Below are 18,899 nucleotides of genomic sequence, written 5' to 3'. Positions count from 1 at the left end.
TATTTTTTTTCTTTTTGATGCTATTGTAAATGGAATTCTTTTCCTAATCTGCTTTTCAGATGGTTTATTGTTAGTGTATAGAAGTGCAGCCGATTTTTGCATGTTGATTTTTGTCTTGAATCTTTGCCGAATTTTTTTTCATTAGTTGTAACAGTTTGGGGTTTTTTTATGTATATAAAATCTTTAGTTCTTTCTACATATAAAATCATTTCCTTTGCAATCAGAGATAAGTTTTGCTTCTTCCTTTCCAGTTTGGGTGCTAGGCCTATTAATTTTTATTCAGCTATTTTATATTCTTACCTTTGATCTTTTAGGTGTCATTTTCTGAGGGGATATGTTAAATCTCCTACTCTAATGGTGAATTCCAATTACTTTTTTAACTTCAAGTGTTATTTTAAGCCATATTGTTCTTGAAAATATTGAGCTCCTGAAATTGACACTTGGTGAATATCTATCAACCATTGCTTAAGGAACACATGCATAACTAAGTACTAGTTTTTGACGTATTTGAAGTATTTCAAGGAAAAAAACACTTCTTAAAGATCTACTTTGTATTTGGCACTGAAGGGACAAATATCTTGAAGATTCCATTCTAGGGGAGGGACACACAATGCTACACAGACATAAATTTGTACAATATAGCAGGCAGCATGAAGACATTTGAGTTAGGGGAATGTGTGAATCCCTGTACTATCCTTACTACTCTACTTACCAGTGTATGACCTAGGACCTGTTACTTAAAGTCTATGCCCTTCTAGTTTCTCCTTTGCAAAAAGGGAATAGTTTCTCCTACTTAGCAATATAGCTTAAGGTCATCACATAGTGAATTTGTTTTTGCATCAGAAATTGTATAGCTAAAGCATATAGATTGATACTATCTATCCCCTGGGTTACAGAAACACAGAAAAGGGGTGACTGACTCTGACAGGGTTAGAGTAGCCTATGTTTATCAAATACCAACTGTGAACTAGGAGTCTGAGCTTGCCCGGAGCAGTGCAGTTAAAAAGTAGGCCCAGAACCTGAGCACCATTTGGACTGGTCCAAAGCTGTTGGTCTCCTGAGCTGACGCTGAGCTGGAGCTTGAAGAAAGAATTAGGAGGACACATTTTCAGTAGAGAAAACAGCTTGTGCAAAGGCACAGAGCTGTAAAAGTACGTGCCATGTTGGAAGAACAGTGAGTAGAGCTGTGTCATTAGCAGGAATCAAGGTTGGAAAGTAAAATGAGGTCTGATTGTAAAGGACCTTCTTTGGATTTTAATCTCAAGTAGTAAAAGAGCCACCAAGATATTTTGCACAATGGAGGGACATATTCAGTGTACCTGACGAACCAGAGGGGGAAAGGCCAGAGTATAGCATGCCAGCTAACAAAGAGGCTTCTGCACAATCCAGAGCAGAGACATGAGGACTAAAAGCACGGCCATGTTGGTAGAAGAGCAAGAACACGGGGTGAGACAGTACTGTTGGCCATTCCAGAACTTTTGGCAGGATCCCAGCCCCTCAAATATGGCTGAAGTTCTCTGATTATATCAAGAGCTTATTGTTTGCTTGGCTATTTGAAAGCCCCCTGAAATTGCTTCATATGCTGCATGGATGTGGATGCCAGACTATAGGCTGTGCTGTTTTTTTTTTTTTTTTTTTAACGTTTATTTATTTTTGGGACAGAGAGAGACAGAGCATGAACGGGGGAGGGGCAGAGAGAGAGGGAGACACAGAATCAGAAACAGGCTCCAGGCTCCGAGCCATCAGCCCAGAGCCTGACGCGGGGCTCGAACTCCCGGACCGCGAGATCGTGACCTGGCTGAAGTCGGACGCTTAACCGACTGCGCCACCCAGGCACCCCTAGGCTGTGCTGTTTTTAACCAAGCAGGATATGTAAACTGTGGAGCAGGTGACTTGTCCATTTAAGCAAAGTTGGCTTTGTCTTTATCACCACAGTATTTGATTCTCTCTCAGGAGCATACATTGCTTAGATCTCAGTAGTAGATACTGGAAATTTTCATTTCATTGACCAGATGTATTTTGAAGCTTCGTACACTTACAAGAAGGAAGGAGGTGTTGCTTTTGAGTGCCTTCATATATTCCTTTGGCATGGATATAGGATGGAATGGAACATTAAGGAAGTCAGGAGATTCTGTAACTTATTTAGGGCAAAGAGAGAGGCAGGTGTTAAATAACTAATTACTGAGCACACACAGAGTATTCATGGGTCTTATGTGATGCAGATGGAAGAATAGCACTCACCATACAGGGAGGAGCGTGAGAGAGGGGTTACTCATGAAACATGGACTTCTGAATGGAAGGGACCAAAGTGCCTTGTCCAATGAAGCAAGGGGAGAGGTGTCCTGGCGGGTTGGCACAGGATGGGACAGGAGTTCGGGTCTTCCTGAGTGTTTTGCCCTGGCCACCCTTCTCTTTCACAAGAGCTCTGATTGTTTCTTTGTTACCTTTGGTCTCATCTTTACAGCCTGTGGGGTGTTTACCCTCATTTACTCTCCCTGGTCTCCAGCAATATCCCCCATGCCATTTCCTTGTGCATCCTCTCTTACCCTCTGGGTAGCATTTTTATTAGAAAATGAAAGACTTCAGTGATTATATGGAAGAACTGTGTCCAGCTGCTCAAACCCACCCAATTTCTTTTTTTAGCTTCTTCCCATTTAAAAATAAACAGTATCAGGTCCCACTTGCCAAGCCTTTGTCAGTCTCCAGCAGCCATTCCTCCGGCCCATCTGCTCCCCCAGATGCTCAGCCTGTCCCCTCTTCCCAGCTCGGCCCCACATGCAGCCCCTCTGTGGACGAGTGTGGGACCCACCGCGCCCAGCAGCCTGCAGCCCCACCGCGCCATCTGCCTCCCCCCCAGTGCACATTCTGAGAGTAACTTCTGACCCAGTTTCCACACCACCCCAGGACCCAACTTGTTCGCCCCAGCCCAGGTCCTGTGATTTCCAGGGACAGGATGCTGACTGGAAAAGAGAGAGGAGTTTCCATAGAGATAGGAATAAACACAGGAGCTGACACCTCACAGGAGGAAAGGCAAACTAGCTTGACAGTTTAGTTCTGCCCCAAGGTTTACTTTGTTTGGGTTAGTTCCTTGTCTTTGGAAGTCAGTGTCTTAGAGGGAAGTATAAAGCAGTGCTTTGAGAGAAGTTTTAAAGTACGCTGTCCTTACAAAGTGTTCCCACACCCCATGTCTTGTTTCTTCTATCAGAGACCCTGAACTCATGCAGAGGAATTAGAGGTCTACCTTGGGTGTGTGCTTCTAGGTGTTCTGTGGGGCTTGCTGTATCCAGGCCCAAAGTCCAGGATCTGCTAAAGAGTGGGTTATATCAGTGCTAACATGGAGAGAAACCATCTCAACCTGTTATTGAAGCCAGAGTCCCTGAGGGAGAACTGGTCACCCTAGGGTAGGAAGTGATTCTTTCTATTCTTCTTCTTTCCTCGGGTCTGTGGGGTGTGAGGGAGAGAAGCTTCGGGACTGGTGGCACACCATGCCTATCTGTGGTTGGCACAGGAGGCTCCTCTCAAGTTGGGTGCCAGGGGGTGGTGGGTGGGTTAGGGGAGCCTCACATTGGGGCACTGTGAAGAGCACTGTCCCTGCCCTGGGATGCCTTTCTCTGGGCCCCAGGGGAAAGGGGGAACGTTTTTGGCATCGCTCCTAATGAGGCAGGAAGGGAGGTTCTGTGCCCCCATAGACCAAGAGGGAAGTGGGCTTATAAGGAACATAGAAGAAAACATTTCACCCATGCTCAAGAGACACTGTTGACATTCTGGGCAGGACAGTTCTGTCTCACACATTGTAATATGTTTACTATCCCTGGGCCCTGCCATCTCATGCCTTAATTTTGTTACCTTGGGACAACCAAAAGCTGCTCCGCAAGTTCTAACCATCCCCTGGGGATTGGAAAACCATTCCAAGTTTTTTGCTGCCAGGATATTGAATTGCCGTAGCCTCATCTTTCCTATGGGAAGAGACCATGACCAGACCAGAGCTCTGGTGTATCCTGTTGCGTTTGTGTTAAAATCAGATTCTGTTTACCAGTCATTGCCTTATCTGACCAAGTTGGCAATTCCTATTTTCATACCTGATGGCTCCTCGCTATACACTGGCTTATTTCCCCATTTGGAGCACAGTCCATCACATGACCTCTCCTACCAGGGAGGCTTTTCAGCACCTGAATCATGACTAACATACGAGGCGTGGCCCCTGCACACGGACAGATAGCCTGTATCCTAGACGTGAAGGACCACAGGAGTGATGGCAACAATGGCTACAGGATATCTAAGGAGACTGTGTAAAAGAAATCAAGAGTTTAAAGTAGGAATGTTGACCCCATGGCCCTAGAGATGTAGAAAGTCGTATTTATTGATGGAGCTGGCCAGATATACCCTTCCAGCCTTGCCCATGTGACTTCTTCCCTCCTTAGGACCTCTAAGCATGGAACTTGGGTCTGGAGTGTAAATCAGGGGCTGAGGTCAGATGGCTCCCAAGGTAGAGGGAGATCCCCAGTGTCTAAACCGTCACCTCCCGCGGTGTTTTCAGGGACTCTGAAGAGGAGAGATGGGTTCTAGCTGAGATTCACATCCCCTTTGCTATTAACCGTGGGCTATCCGCACAGGCCCTCTCTTTTGTTCCTGGTGCCTCTCATTCTGCTCTCCCACTGATCCACAGGGCAGAGAAGTGATGCTGAGTCAAGTTTGCTGCTTGTGGGCAGGCAGGCTAATTTTGTTAGTTCAGAGGATGGGGCTATTAGTTCAATCAGGTTTTTGGATTTACTTTATTGTCTCCTACTTTGGTAATCAACAACTGCCTATAAGCATCTTGATTTCTCCTTTGTATCTTTCTGGTGTATTGATTCTAAAAGCCTGTGCCTTTAATGTTCTTGCTTAGTTTTTGCAAAATTAACTCTTTATAAAAATTGAATTGTGGCCCATTTTGTCAGATTTTAGATGTCCTCCATTGTCTCTGAGATCAGAGGCTCTTTCATATTTGCTATTATTTTGACTTTTTTTTCCCTAAGCAGAAATAGGAATTTATTGACTCATATAGCTGAATAATCACAGAAGCAAAGGAAGATCTGTTAGAACCAGAGCTTCGGGTGCTGAAATGAGGAGCCCTGTGCCTCCAGGACTCACTCTCCGCCTCACCTCCTCCCTTGCTCTGCCCCTTGCCCCACACCTCTGCCTCCTACCAGCCTGGCCCCTGCCCCGTACTGGGTCACCTGGCTCCTCAGTCCTGCTTAGAACTAAGCCCAATGCAAAGAGCAGTTTCCTCTCTCAGTATCTCTCAGTTGGTTATTTAATAATTGTAATCATTTCCTGTAAAAGGAGAACCACTCTGAGCTTAACCAATCTACGTGCATTCTGTGTCATTGACATTAATATGGAAAAGATTACATGGAGCCTTTGAATTCCCCTAACAGGATGTAAGGTTGGAGGACACAGGTGGGCTTGGAACAGAAGTGCCAGAACATCTGACTCACCGGGTCCCTTAGAAATGAAACACGTTATCAGTGGTCCTGTACCTGGAGAGAATTATTTGGATACATTTGTGCCAGTTAGGGTAATCTATATTGTCTTAATTTATCATTCTGAATTTCCCCCTTATCTCCCTCCTTCCTCTCCTCCTGCCTCCCTAGTTACTGCTGATTGAGCCAGTGATACACAGAAAATATCTTCTGCTCTCAAATGCAGAAACTGGTAGATTAATGTCTCCCTATTCTCAGAGGTGAAGAGTGCTGAATTACAAGCCCATTTCATCCCCATGTCTTTTTCATCACCATTTTTAAAAAATTTTTAATGTTTTATTTTTGAGAGAGAGAGAGAGAGACAGAGCGCTACTCGTAGGGGAGGGGCAGAGAGAGGGAGACATAGAATCCGAAGCAGGCTCCAGGCTCTGAGCTGTTAGCACAGAGCCCAACACGGGGCTCAAACCCATGAACTGCGAGATCATGACCTGAGTTGAAGTCAGACGCTTAGCTGACTGAGCCACCCAGGCGCCCCTTGTTTTTATACTGTGTAATTAACTCTTGTCTGGTCTGACTTGACAGTGTCCTCTATACATGGTTGTGGCCTTTTAGAACAACCTTTTAGAACAAGGGAGAGACTAGAGGTCACCTTGTCTGGTAGCCTCTAACTGGGGACATGTCAGCATCATCTGAGAGCTTTCCAGAACAACGATGTCCAAGCAGATGACTCAGTGCCAACTACACAGCTTATCTGTGAGAAGACCACACTTTACTTTGACATAATGGTGGCAGTAAAACCATGCTCCAAGGTGATGCCGGAGAACACCATGGATGGGGTGACATGTGATTGCAGCTGTATCTGAGCATATAGAACAGAAGCTGGGACTGGCAGGAGAGGAAAAGGAGAGGGGGTCAGAAATTGATTTCTCTAGGTTTCCAAAAGACACTGACCAAGGCTTACACAGTGGCCCCAGATAATCCGTAACAGACTTGCCAGAACTAAGCAAGCCTCCTTCCAGAGACACCCTCCAGCTTAATCCTTTTCTCATACTAGGAATTTGGTTAATTCAGATTTCTATTTGTAATTGGAGCACAGCTGAAATCAGGATGCAAGTGATCCCAGAAATATGTAGGTTTCAGGAAGATATTCAGGAACGATCTCCAAACCCTCTGCTCTCTCCTTTTTCTGTGTCTTTGGATTTGATGGAGGTATTTGTCAGAAACCCTGGGGCCCTTTGGCCTTGCTGTTGCACTGCACCTGGTTCTCATTCTGCATATGCAGTCCCTAAGAACAGTCCCTGTGGACGTGTCGATGGCGCTCACACACTCCAGGCACAGCACTCTGCCATCTTATTCAGGAGGACCACCAGAACAGTCAGTACCAAGAAAGAAAGGCTCTGTTTACTTGATGCAGTCCCCAAGAGGTTATTAAAAGGGAAGGAAAAAGTGCAATGAAGCCCTCAGATGGACGAGCAGAATTCTTTATCATCATCATTGTTGGAAACCACCTCTCTGTTTCCTGCGAATTTCAGGTGCTGTGACAAGCGGCCGCTCTTGGAAGCTGCCGCAGGCTCACTCTCAGTGGGGCGTGTACCCTGAGCTCTGATTCCGGGAATGAGGTCGGCTTGTGCTGATTCTCCTGCGCCCTCTTAATGGGATTCTTCCTTACAGTGGGTCAGATTGACAGGATAGCTTCCCAGAGTCAAGTTACCTGGCCCAGAACATCACCCTGATCTTGACCTCGTTACATGGAGTTGTGCTGGTTATAAGGGAGCCCAGTTTAAACAGTTCTTATACCTGTAGTTCACATGCAGAGGATGTGTGGACACATTCATTCTGGACAAATCTTGACTAGCTTCAGTGCTTGTGTGACACGTGTCAGGGGAAGCCCCTTTGGCAGTAGGAAGCAACAAATTGGGGGTGCATCACTTCTTAGACCGGAGTGAGCATGACACAGGAATGGAAGTTTTTATGGCTGTTTAAGTCCTGCCCCAGCTCAGGCTCTGGGCTGGGTGTCCTGGGCTGGTACTAGAGTTGCCCGGTGGTACCTCAGCACTATTTTTGTGCCCCTTCAGTGAGACACCACCTGCCTTTTCCCCACAGATTCACTTCCTCTCCCCACAAGCCCGCCGTCGATTCCACGCCGCCTTTGCGTCTTGTTCCACCTCCATGCTGATCCTGTCCAACCTGGTGTTTCTTGGGGGCAGTCAAGTTGGGAAAATCTACTGGAACAGGATCTTCATACAAGGTAAGTTGCCTGACAATGCTGTTTTCGGTCAATTTCTTGTTTTCCACGTATGCTGTTGCCACATACCTTGTGGTACATCTGTGTGGTGTAGCGGGAGGCGTTCATTGGTCTGTTCGTGGTGTGTGACCCATAAAATACCAACCAGAAACAATTCCCCGTGTTTAGCCATAACGTTCAGGGGCCCCTACGTCGATGTACCTCTCGTCTATTACATGCGGCACTTAACATTAAAAGGTATTATCCCAGCTCTCCCAAACTCTGCTGTTGCCTTCTACTAAATTAATACTCTGGTTTTTAAAAAGTTTCCTGGGGCACCTGGGTGGTTCGGTCGGTTAAGTGTCCGACTTCGGCTCGGGTCGTGATCTCACGGTCCACGAGTCCTAGCTCTGCGTCATGCTCTGTGCCGACAGCTCAGAGCCTGGAGCCTGCTTCGGATTCTGTGTTTCTGTCTCTCTCTGCCCCTCCCCTGCTCACGCTCTGTCTCTGTCTCTCTCTCTCTCTCTCTCTCTCTCTCTCTATCTCTATCAAAAACAAATAAACAATAAAAAAAAAAGTTTCCTAATCTTCCTTCCTAATCATCCCAGCCTTCAGTATACTGCAGAAGTCTAATCTTTCATTTACCGCTCTGAGCATCCTGGCCAGCAAGGTCCTGGAAGCCCCACTGTGCTCTCCTGTAGCTGTGGGCTTGGCACCCAGGTTTGCCACAGCTCTTTGTTGTAGGTGTTCTTGTCTGAACAGCGGGATGCCAACACTCATGTCCAGTCTTGTATGTAATGTGCAGGAAGCGGTGTGTGTCAGTGTCCTCCAGCAGGTAAAATGCTGGTCTGTGGGGGTTGCTGTGGAAACACTGCATTAATAATCGATCATCATTTATTTATGGTCCCTACTGCCCTTAGGCCGGAACTAAGAGCTCTGTCACGGCCTTGAGAGACTTGGGAGAATGAGGCCTGCCTACAGTGCACATTACTCCAGCCAGTTTACCAGGTGTGAAAAGCCAAGGTCCCCTGTTCTGTTTCCCTGACCAATGGCATGGTTTTGTGCCTTTGGTCTGGGAAGTTTTGCCAGGCGGTAACAACGTGATTGACTGCATGACCAGGCTGTCGTCTCTACATCCGGGTCCCTGAGGAGCCAGTGATGCTTCCACTGCAGGTTTTTTCATACCAGAAATAACCCCGGCACAGCTGCATGAGCCCAGAATGCCCGGTCACAAGTCTAAACCGTGGCGGCTTGGGGGAGGCAGGCTCAAAGGGGCCATGAGAGAGCCCTGCTCTGCTTTCCTCTCGTCATTACAAAACCCCTCTTTGATCTTACTTTTTGAGAACTATCTTAGCTGATGGTTCCTGAAAAGACAATGTACTTTTTAAGTGGGAGCTGTCCTTTAATAAAGATGGGAGCCGATGGGGTGCAGAGGGTCTCGAGAAAAAAAACACACTTCTTGAGGTGGGCGACAGTGTCCTACTTTCCTGGCTTCCAACCACAGTACCTAGCATGACGCCAAGGACACTGTGACTCGGGAAAATGCTGACTTGGGACTTGCTGGTCACATGGACAAGAAGGCTCCGATCTTTGCTTCCGGAAATGAGGCCTCAGGTATTTGCCACTTCCAAGGCACGGAGAATACATTACAAAAAAGAAGCACACATAAATGTAGGAGCTGAACATGCAAACAGAAATGTGTCCACAGACTGAGGTAGTTGTGCCAGATGCATGAGCGACTTACTGTAGGTCATAGGATGGAGTGGCTTACCTTCCCGCAAAAACTGGATTTCACAGAGGAGGTGGCAATTGAATTGGAGTTTTGAGCCGCAAGTAGGAACTTGCCAGGTGGAGAAGGCAGGTGTGTGGGAATAATTAACACTAGCTGCTCTGTCAGATAGTTCTGAACTCTCAGTAATCTTTTCTCATAGAAATTTATTCTTCTCACAGTTCATTGTGGGTCCAGTGGCTTTTTCTAGGCAGTGACTCCAGAACCTAGAATGTTTCTATGTTGATTCTTTACTTTCTTGGCCTGGCATCATGGAGGAGAAGAGCACATGGGGATGACACACAAGTACTAAATATCCCCGCCAGTGGTGACGCACAGCATTTTTGCTCACATTCCATTGGCCAGAACCAGTCACATGACCAGCCCAAGTGCAAGAGAGGGAGATGTGGAGAAGTGCACAGATATTCGTAGGTTATGGCACAGCAGGAGACGGTACATGAGGCAACCTGGAGGTGCCCAAGGGGCAAGTAAAAATGTGAGTTGGACTCTGGAAGACAGTATGGCAGTTCCTCAAAAATTAAAATAGAAATGCCATATGATCCAGAAATTCCACTATTGAAAATTTACCCAAAGAAAATGAAAATATTAATTTAAAAAGATACGTGCACCCCTATGTTCATTGTGGCATTATTTACAATCACCAAGGTGTTTGGTGATTACGAACAACCTAGGTGTTCATAAATAGATGAGTGGATAGAGAAGATGTGGTATGTATGTGTGATGGGATATTACTCAGCCATAAAAAGAATGAAGTCTTGCTATTTGTGACATGGATGGACGTGAAGGGTATTATGCGAAGTGACGTAAGTCAGACAAAGGCAAATACCATATGATTTTACTTACGTGTAGAATAGAAAAAAATAGTTTGGTTTTTACAATAAGCGTGCAAGAAATAACATTCTTTGGTTGGATATTGAGGTTGAGATTTTCCAAGGAAAACTGTAGCTCATGGAATAGCGGTAGAAATGATCAACTGATATACATAAAAGCTAAGTTTTTGCTAAAGTAATTCTTCATCAAATAAATATAGATGGATAAGGCAAAGAAGAAAGCCCTGAGTATTCAAGAGTCAAAATGAATGATACTTGTGAATATTAACATTCAGTTTCATTTAGTCAAAATACAAAAGCTAACACAAATTTATGGAATTACCAGGTCATGGATTTTAAAACCATCAGTCACTTCCACGATCACTATGATTATGATGCTATGGCCTGTGATAATTCATTTACAAACATTGTACTCTAACAAAGAGGGAAAAATGAATTTTTTGAATTTACAAATAAATAATATTGATAATTAAAAAAAAATAAAAACAGAAACAGACTTGTGAATACACAGAGCTGGTGGCTGCCATAGGGGAGAGGGACATGGGGTGGGGGGTGAAATAGGTGAAGAGGATTAAGAAGTACAAACTTTCAGTTATAAAATAAGTTCCAGACATGAAAGGTACAGCATAAAGAATATAATCAATAATATAATAATGGTACGTGGTGCCATAATGTAACTATACTTATTGTGGTGAGCGTTGCACAGTGTATGGAATTGTGGAATGACTATGTTGTGCCTCTGAAACTACTAATACAACATCGTATGTCAACTGTACTTCAGTAATCAAGTGTTTGTCTGGATGTGGGTTACAGTTGGGGAGGTTTGGACTACATGAACTGTGGGAGTCAAGGGCTCACAGGTACGTGAGGCCACGGGGGGTGGATACAGGTCCCCAGGCAGCAGGCACAGAGTGAGAAGAGAGCAGGGTGGGAGGTGTGATCTGGCTGTGCCGGCACGTAAAGTGGCGGAGGAAAGATCACAGCTATAAGATGTTCTTACTGCTTCTCGAAGGCATGCTTTGCCCTGCACCCTGTGGAACTAACATCAGGCACCCCGGGGTCAGGGCTCAGAAGAAAACCGGTCTGCCTCTGCCGTGCGGGTCCTGCTATGGCCTTTGACTGGATCTATGTTGTACCTTTGGAGCCAGGTGCCTGAGTCCTGGAGACCCAATCTCCAAATATGGAGGGCTCTGTGGAAGCATTTTTCTCTGGTTTCTGAGGCCAGGGAGGCTCAACTTAGAAGGCATTTACTGTGTCAGAGAGTCTTTAAGTCAGCCTGGTCCCATCCCAGCTGGTCTGTCCCATGGGCCTCCTGAGGCAGGGGATGTCTACTGGGGACTTGGCAGTTCCCTTGTTTGCATGTTCCCCACTGCGGGTCTTTGAGTGAATTTCAGTATCTCCTGGAGGAAACTAAAGCAGATGGTGCCAAATCTCCCATCCTTGAGACCTCTGGATTTTACTTCATAACTCATTTGATTGACTTGATAGAACAGTAGTATGAATATTCATGTTTGGGTACAAAAAAGTACTAATGAGTTTGTAGGATGTTTCCTCATAACTCTGTTGGGGGTGTTACATTCGCTTTCTAAAATTAAAAAAATCTGAATTCTGAAACTCCTCTGCTCCCAATAGTTTCAGATACAGGATTGCTGACCTGCACATGTATCAGCTGATGAATGAATCAGGACTTTGAGACCCTGGTTGTCTCTGGCCTCTTCTTCAGCCAATGGAGTTTGCTGTTCTGAGACCCACCCCTACTCACTGAGGAACATGAGACAGGAGAGAGTGAGGGGACGGAGAGTTCAAGCTCAGTATTTAGATTTCCAGGTTGAATGGGAAGGTGGCCCTTCCCCAAGGGTAACACACTTGGTCCCTGTGCACCTTGATGGGCTGGGCCCTGCTGTAGTGAGATACGGGAAGTGGTAATGGGTGTCCTTCCAACAGATCTTGCCTCTGTGAGTCCTGGAAGGGCAGGGAGGGGGCAGCCAGGCATCTGAGGATGGGGATTATAGAGGAGATTGCAAATCCCCACCCCACCCCACCCCGCCAGAGAAGGGGCTGAGAGGATACAGCTTCGCTAGTTCTCAGGGAGCCCTTTCCCCACATCGCTGATGTGCCTGATGTGAGGTATTTCACCTCACAGTTAGCCTGGAGATGTTGGCTTAAGGTCACTATCTCCCTATCTCCAGTTCCTTGGATTTTGGCATGGGTCTGTTTGCTTTAAGCTACAAAGCTTATTTTAGTAGCATATGCAAAAATCTCTAGCCTGGTCTCTATGCGGCTGGTAACACCAGGCTGTAAAATCAGACCCTGCCCTTTCTGCTAGGCACACTGCCCTACTGCCAGGAAATCGGAAGATGTCAGCCAGCAGATGGGAATGCTCAGCGGCCCTCTCAGGGCATCACACACCATTTTTATCGGGTGTTCTCTCTGCTGCAGGGGTTGGAGAAGTAATGTTCAATTAATTACGGGAAATCATCTATATCTTTGCCTTTAAAACCAAAAGTCCCCAAACTTGTGCTATTGAAATTTACTTCAAGCAGCTTGAGGAATGTGAATGTTTAGGCCTCATATATTTAAGGAGCTTAGCTGGGATCCAGGGATCTGAGAAGGATGTGTTCTGGGGATTTGGTCCCCGGGCCTGCTCTAGGGGGCTCTGCTGTTGCATGCTTTGCAAACTCAGGTTGCTTCTTACATAACTCTTTGGCCTTCAAAAGCATCTGTTGATGGAAAGAGCTTTCTCCTGTCTTAAATCCTTGACGTTGAAGTATAAGTTAATTTCTTGAACAAGCAGATGATGACTGCTCTCTAACTCAGAAATATCAGTGAGTTATAACTCCAAATCTGCAAGACCAAGCTCCATAAAGCAATTGTGTCTCAAGCATCCTTGCGGTGCCCTGTAGTCCTGCTACAGCTGGCAGTGCCCTGTGTTCGGAGGGGATGGATGTACATTGGGAATATATCTGGCCTTGAGGGGCTGAGAGCTTTATTAATGTTTGTGTGCAAGGTGGTGTTGCTTCTGGAAGGTCCATTTGCTTTTGTCAGCAGTAGGCAGGGACTCTGTAAAAAAGGGACCTAATCCTTTCCCAAGAGGTAGGGACCTAGATCCTGCATCTACGGTTTTGCAGTGACAGAAATTTCATAGGGACATGGTATCCACCAAATATTCTTCTGCCTGACTTCTCATCACACACACACGCGCGCACGCTCAAACACACTCACACACACACATGCACACTACACCTGTTTCCCTCCTCTTGTTGCCTGATCTAATTTGGCAAACTCCATCTCAACACTTAGTTCCTGGAGTGGCCCTGCGCCAAGGCAAGGAGAATGTGGTTCTTTTCCAGATTGCAATGAGAGAGGAACTGGTAGTTTTTTGTTCTGTTTTGTTTTGTTTTTTATGCAGGTCAGAACCTTTACACTCCCCATATTTGCTTACTATTTCTAGCTGAGAAAGGAGAAAGTAGATTTCCTCCCTGATTACTAGCTTGTCCAGGCAACTTATTTGTCTCCTGACTCAAATGGCTCTGGACAGGCATTTTATTTAAAGCTGAACTGGGGTATCACACTGGAAATTCTGGAAGGCTGTGGTTAGATAGAAACTCATTCCCCTCACATCTTGTTAAGTTCTTGGGACTGAAATTTCATTTTTGATGAGAGAAGACAGGGGGCAGAAGTCAGTGTCTAGGGGCCTTCCTTTGTGATTACTTTGTCTCGCCATCTTCGCTAGCCGTCACCTTCAAAGGGAGTTTCTGTTGCTCCGATCGATCCTGCTTCTGCCTCACTGGGTCCTGTGCGAGCTGTAGAACAGTTAGAGGAGCAGGGGCTTCCCACCCATCGTACTCGTGGTAAAGTTGTTTGTAGATATAGGTTATAAGGTTCATCCATGGTTACACATTGGTCCATTTATGGCTATTCTTGGAATCTGAATTTCAAGACTTAGAGATGTCTTGGTTTCATCTTTACTCTATGCCACATGGTCTCCCAGATGGCTTGGACATGGGTGTTTTAAAAAGCACTTCAGGCCAAGTCACTAGGTATAGGACATGAGAAACAGTGAGTGGGAGTTCTTATCCAGCAGTGCGCCTGGGGTTATGTTAAAGCTGAGAGGATTTTAAAATATCTAGAAAGGAATTTGAATCATAGTACATTTAAATACTACTTTCTGTAAGATTGTGGGAAACTTTTTCCTGTTAACCAGGAGTTTCTGTGGATTCATTTGCAAAGAGTTTTATGGACTATGGGAACATTTTAAAGCGGTCTTTACATAGAATATCAGGTAAAGACTAGTAGAACTTAGACACAGTCAGTCAAATAAAAAATAATTTTGATTTTTACTGTTTTATTAGCATATAATATTTGAAATCTCTACTTCTTGCTGGCCCTAATCTACATGCCCCCAATCATATATGTGCAGGGTGATATGCAGAGGAATATTACAATCAAATCACTATCTTATACACTTTAATTTTTTTTAATGTTTATTTATTTTTGAGAGAGAGACAGTGTGTGAATGGGGGAGGAGCAGAGAGAGAGGGAGACACAGAATCGGAAGCAGGCTCCAGGCTCTGAGCTGTCAGTGCAGAGCCCAATGCGGGGCCCAAACTCATGAACCCTGAGATCATGACCTGGGCTGAAGTTGGATGCTTACTGACTGAGCCACCCAGATGCCCCATCTTATACACTTTAAATTAATACAATATTATATGTCAATCATATCTCAATAAAATGGGGGACAAGAGGAAAAAAGCATATTACAAATATGTAAATAGAAATTAAAGTCAAACCAAAATAATTTTAAAAAATCTAAGTCCCATTTATTCTCTAACATATATATATATATATATATATATATATATATATATATATATAACTGCTCACCATGTGATAATATATTCAATATATAAAAGGATATCTGTAGCGGGATTCGTAAGCCTGTACTGTAAGGCCCAAACCAAGAAATCTCTTGGGGTTGCAGGACATGTTTGCTTTCCGAAATGAACCACGCATCCTGGAATTTATGTTATTAATTTATTTGACTGCTTATCACAGTTACTATTATACCTTCCGCTACGGGTGCAGGAATAGTTCAACACCAGCTGTGCCAGCACATGCCAGATAAGGATAAAAGGGGAGGGCGCTGGCCTTAACCCACTTCTTCTGGAACTGGTGCCTTATGCAAGGATAAAGTCCAAAATGGTAACTCTGCTAGTTTTTATCTTATGCATCGGTAGCCAAGGGACCCTTTTTACCATACTGTCTTCTCCAGTCACTACTGAGCATTATTAAAAAGCGTTAAAACTTAAGAATATGTTATATGGAATTCAGTAACATTTTGTACCAGAAGGAAATTCTGCAAAGCCATCATCACCAGGTGTCTCAGCTTTGGAACAAATTCTTTCATGAGGCAGGACCCTTTGTTGGGTGTGTTTCTGTTTACTATTGCACTGGGCAGTGACCACCTGCTTTATGCCACCACCGGCATTTGTTTCCTGTAGTTGCTGTAACAAATGATTATAAATTTGATGGCTTAAAGCAATACAAATTTATCTCTTACTGTTCTGGAGGCCAGAAAGCTGAAATCAGTATGGCTGGACCAAGGTCAAAGTGTTGGCGAGACTCGTTTCTTCTGGAGATTCTAGGGTAGAATCTGTTTCCTTGCCTTTTCCAGCTTCCGGAAGCCACCTACACCCCGTGGCTTCTGGCTGACGTTCCTCCTTTTTAAATCTCTCCCTCTGTCCCTCTACTTCTGTCATTACTGTGCCTTCTGTCTGATTCCTTGTGTCTCTCCTACAAAGAACCCATGGTTACAACAGGCCCACCTGGGTAGTACAGGGTAATCTTCCCATATCAAGATCCTTAACTTGGTCACATCTGCAAAGTCTCTTTTGCCAGGTGGAGTAATATTCGTGGGTTTCAGAGGTTAGGGTGTGGTCATCTCTGGAGGAGCCATTATTTAGCCTGGAATAGCACAATACGGTCACAATCACTATCGAACAGAACATTCTTCCTGTGGCACTGATGAGATAGCCTCTTCCTAAAGAGCTTTGATTATAAAATAGCGAATTGGATATGCTGCTAGCTTCATTAAAATGAGAATCAGCCTGTAAAAAGAAGTGGTACTTGAATTTCACAAAAGTGTACTTGTGAGGTTTGCTATCTTCAGGGTACTTAGGGAGTAGTATAGGAGAAAGCTGTAGCTTGGCCGGCTCAGCTCAGTCCCCCATTCTCTGGGAGCAAACCTCTCCCACCGCACTCTCATTCTGTGCCATTCTGGTAGGGCACATCTTGCACCTAAGATTCAGGGTTCAACATGTGCCGGGACTGGCCAGTTTCTGTTGGAACTGTCAGGAAGGAAAAACATTCTTTCCTTTGCTATTGCGGAGGTGTCAGAACATCGGGCTGGAGCTGCTGGCAGCCCTCTTGCCACCACCAGTGAGAGCCAGGTAGCAAGGAAAGCCAGCTCTGAGGAAAGCAGAGCTACATGTTGGATGCTGTGTTTTGGAGACAACTCACTGCCACAGATTTTTAAGCCCCTAGATCCAGGCGTCCTTGAAGCCAACGTGTCTGTTACTTTTCAGTTACAGGAGTCCCTTGCTGTTCGTTTTTTGTTTGTTTGTTTGTTTGTTTTTTCTCAACTCATGCTGTGAGACAGTTCTTCAGGACTGTCTTGTGTTTCTGTAGATCTTTTGACTCTCTTTCAGACCATATTTCCAAGAATGTTTGTATAGCAAACATCTTTGGAAGATGGAAACAGTATCTTTCTCCAAAGTAGAGGGTATTTGTTTACCATTCAGTATAATAAAGATAATATCCTTCTCTGGGGCAAAGGTCAGGCAGGCTTACTGCCCATTGTAAAGTGTTTGCATTTCCTAAGCCTGGGTTTATCTCCTATGACATAACTCACTGCCTGTGCGGGCATCCCCTGGCCCTCTTTGCACTGCATTGTGGGATGTGAGGCTCAGGGAAATGGCACAAATGCTCTGGCTGCTGTTATTGCTGTGAGTAATAAAGCCGAGTCCTTTGTCTCTGACCCAAGAGTCTCATGTCTTCTGCCAGCATCCCTGAAATTTTGACAGGCTGATTTGTTGTTTTCAAGCAGGGGTAAAATATCAGACCTTTCACTGACTGACAGTCCAGTTTGGTTGGTTTTCTGTTTCTGTCACTTATAACCAAAAACATCCTGACTAATGTAGATTAACCTAAATAATGTAGGTAGAACATACCGCCCTGACAGAATCTTAAGGGAAGGATATTTGGGGAGATTCTTTTATACCGAACCGTTTTTTTCTTATAACTCTTTTTGGCTTTTGTTCCCCCTAATAAAGAAACTGTATTGAAAATTCGTGTACACTATTACACTTTATAATGTAGGCATCTACACTCTTCTATTATAAATTTAAATAAAAGTATAAGAGATCTCATTTTTGCTATAATATGAATATTGACATTTAAAAATAAACCTGATACCTTTAAATAGTATGGATTATAAAAAATTTAGTGATTTGCTATCCACCATCATCTTTTAAAAAATATTTATGGACAGGGGCACCTGGGTGGATCAGTCAGTTAAGTGTCCGACTCTTGATTTCAAGATTGGTTCATGAGTTTGAACCCCACATTGGGCTCATGGGATTCTCTCTCTCTCTCTCCTCCTCCTCTCTCTCTGCCCCTCCCTGCTCTCATGCTCTACCTTTCTAAATAAATAAACATTTAAAAATTGTATATGAGCAAGATCTTTTTCACAATGTTATTTCCTTGATCTATTTGTATTTCATTTCTCCCACAGAATTTTCGCTTGTTTAAAAATTATTTCCTTTTTCAGCTGCCCTACTTCTTTGTAGCATTGTTGTGTTGTTTGTTTACTTTTTGATTGCCATAAGTCTAGAAATGTAAACATTTTCTCCTAGGTTGAGTTATCATTATAATTATTAGTGCATAACTCAAAGGAGCACAAAGATAATACCAATGATAAGTAATTATTAAACATAAAAAGTAAAATTTTATTAGAATTGCATTTCTCTTGAGATGGATACTGTAGGAATTTCTGGTTGTTTGAGTAAAGGAATTATGTAATTATCCCTTTATTTTGTCCCTCTGACTATTTTAAAGTTTTTTTTTTTGTTAAAATATACCATAACCCAGAAGTGTGTATATATCATAAGAATTTTCTCTAAGTGAACACACACGTATAACTTGTACCTAAAACTCCCTTCTTATGACTCCGCCAATTACTTGGGTAACCACTATTTTGGCTTCTAAATGCATAGCTTTTTGTCAGAAAGCTTGTTTGTGTGTATATAAGCAGAAATGCATTCTATCCATTCTTTTGTGTCTAGCTTCTTTTGCTCAATATCACATTAAGAGAATCATCTATATTTTTGAGTGTGGTTATGGATTTTTCGTGCTTAGTACTGTAAGTATTCCATTTTGTGAACATGTTATAATTCATTTACCCGTTCTGTTGTTGACAAACGTAGCAGCTATTAGCTCCCACCACGAGTCAGATATATGACCTGTGGTGAAGCTGTGTACACATTTTTGTTGGGTGTATACCTGAGAATAGGACTGCTGCCTCACACGCTATGCAC

At 44.1% G+C, this 18,899-nt stretch overlaps 1 protein-coding gene across 1 annotated transcript in view; it reads left to right on the top strand.

The window, feature by feature from the left end:
• HHAT (hedgehog acyltransferase) overlaps window positions 1-18,899 on the top strand; it is a 292,122-nt gene that overhangs the window by 227,386 nt on the left and 45,837 nt on the right. The window contains exon 10 of the mRNA XM_032591811.1: window positions 7,566-7,710. Within this exon, the coding sequence (XP_032447702.1) occupies window positions 7,566-7,710 (145 nt within the window). The remainder of the gene's footprint in view (window positions 1-7,565; window positions 7,711-18,899) is intronic.

The sequence above is a fragment of the Lynx canadensis genome, chromosome F1, assembly GCF_007474595.2.
Source record: "Lynx canadensis isolate LIC74 chromosome F1, mLynCan4.pri.v2, whole genome shotgun sequence".
Lineage (NCBI taxonomy): Eukaryota > Metazoa > Chordata > Mammalia > Carnivora > Felidae > Lynx > Lynx canadensis.
Note: the sequence above shows the minus strand (reverse complement) of the source record. Positions and strands in the feature narration are given on the sequence as shown.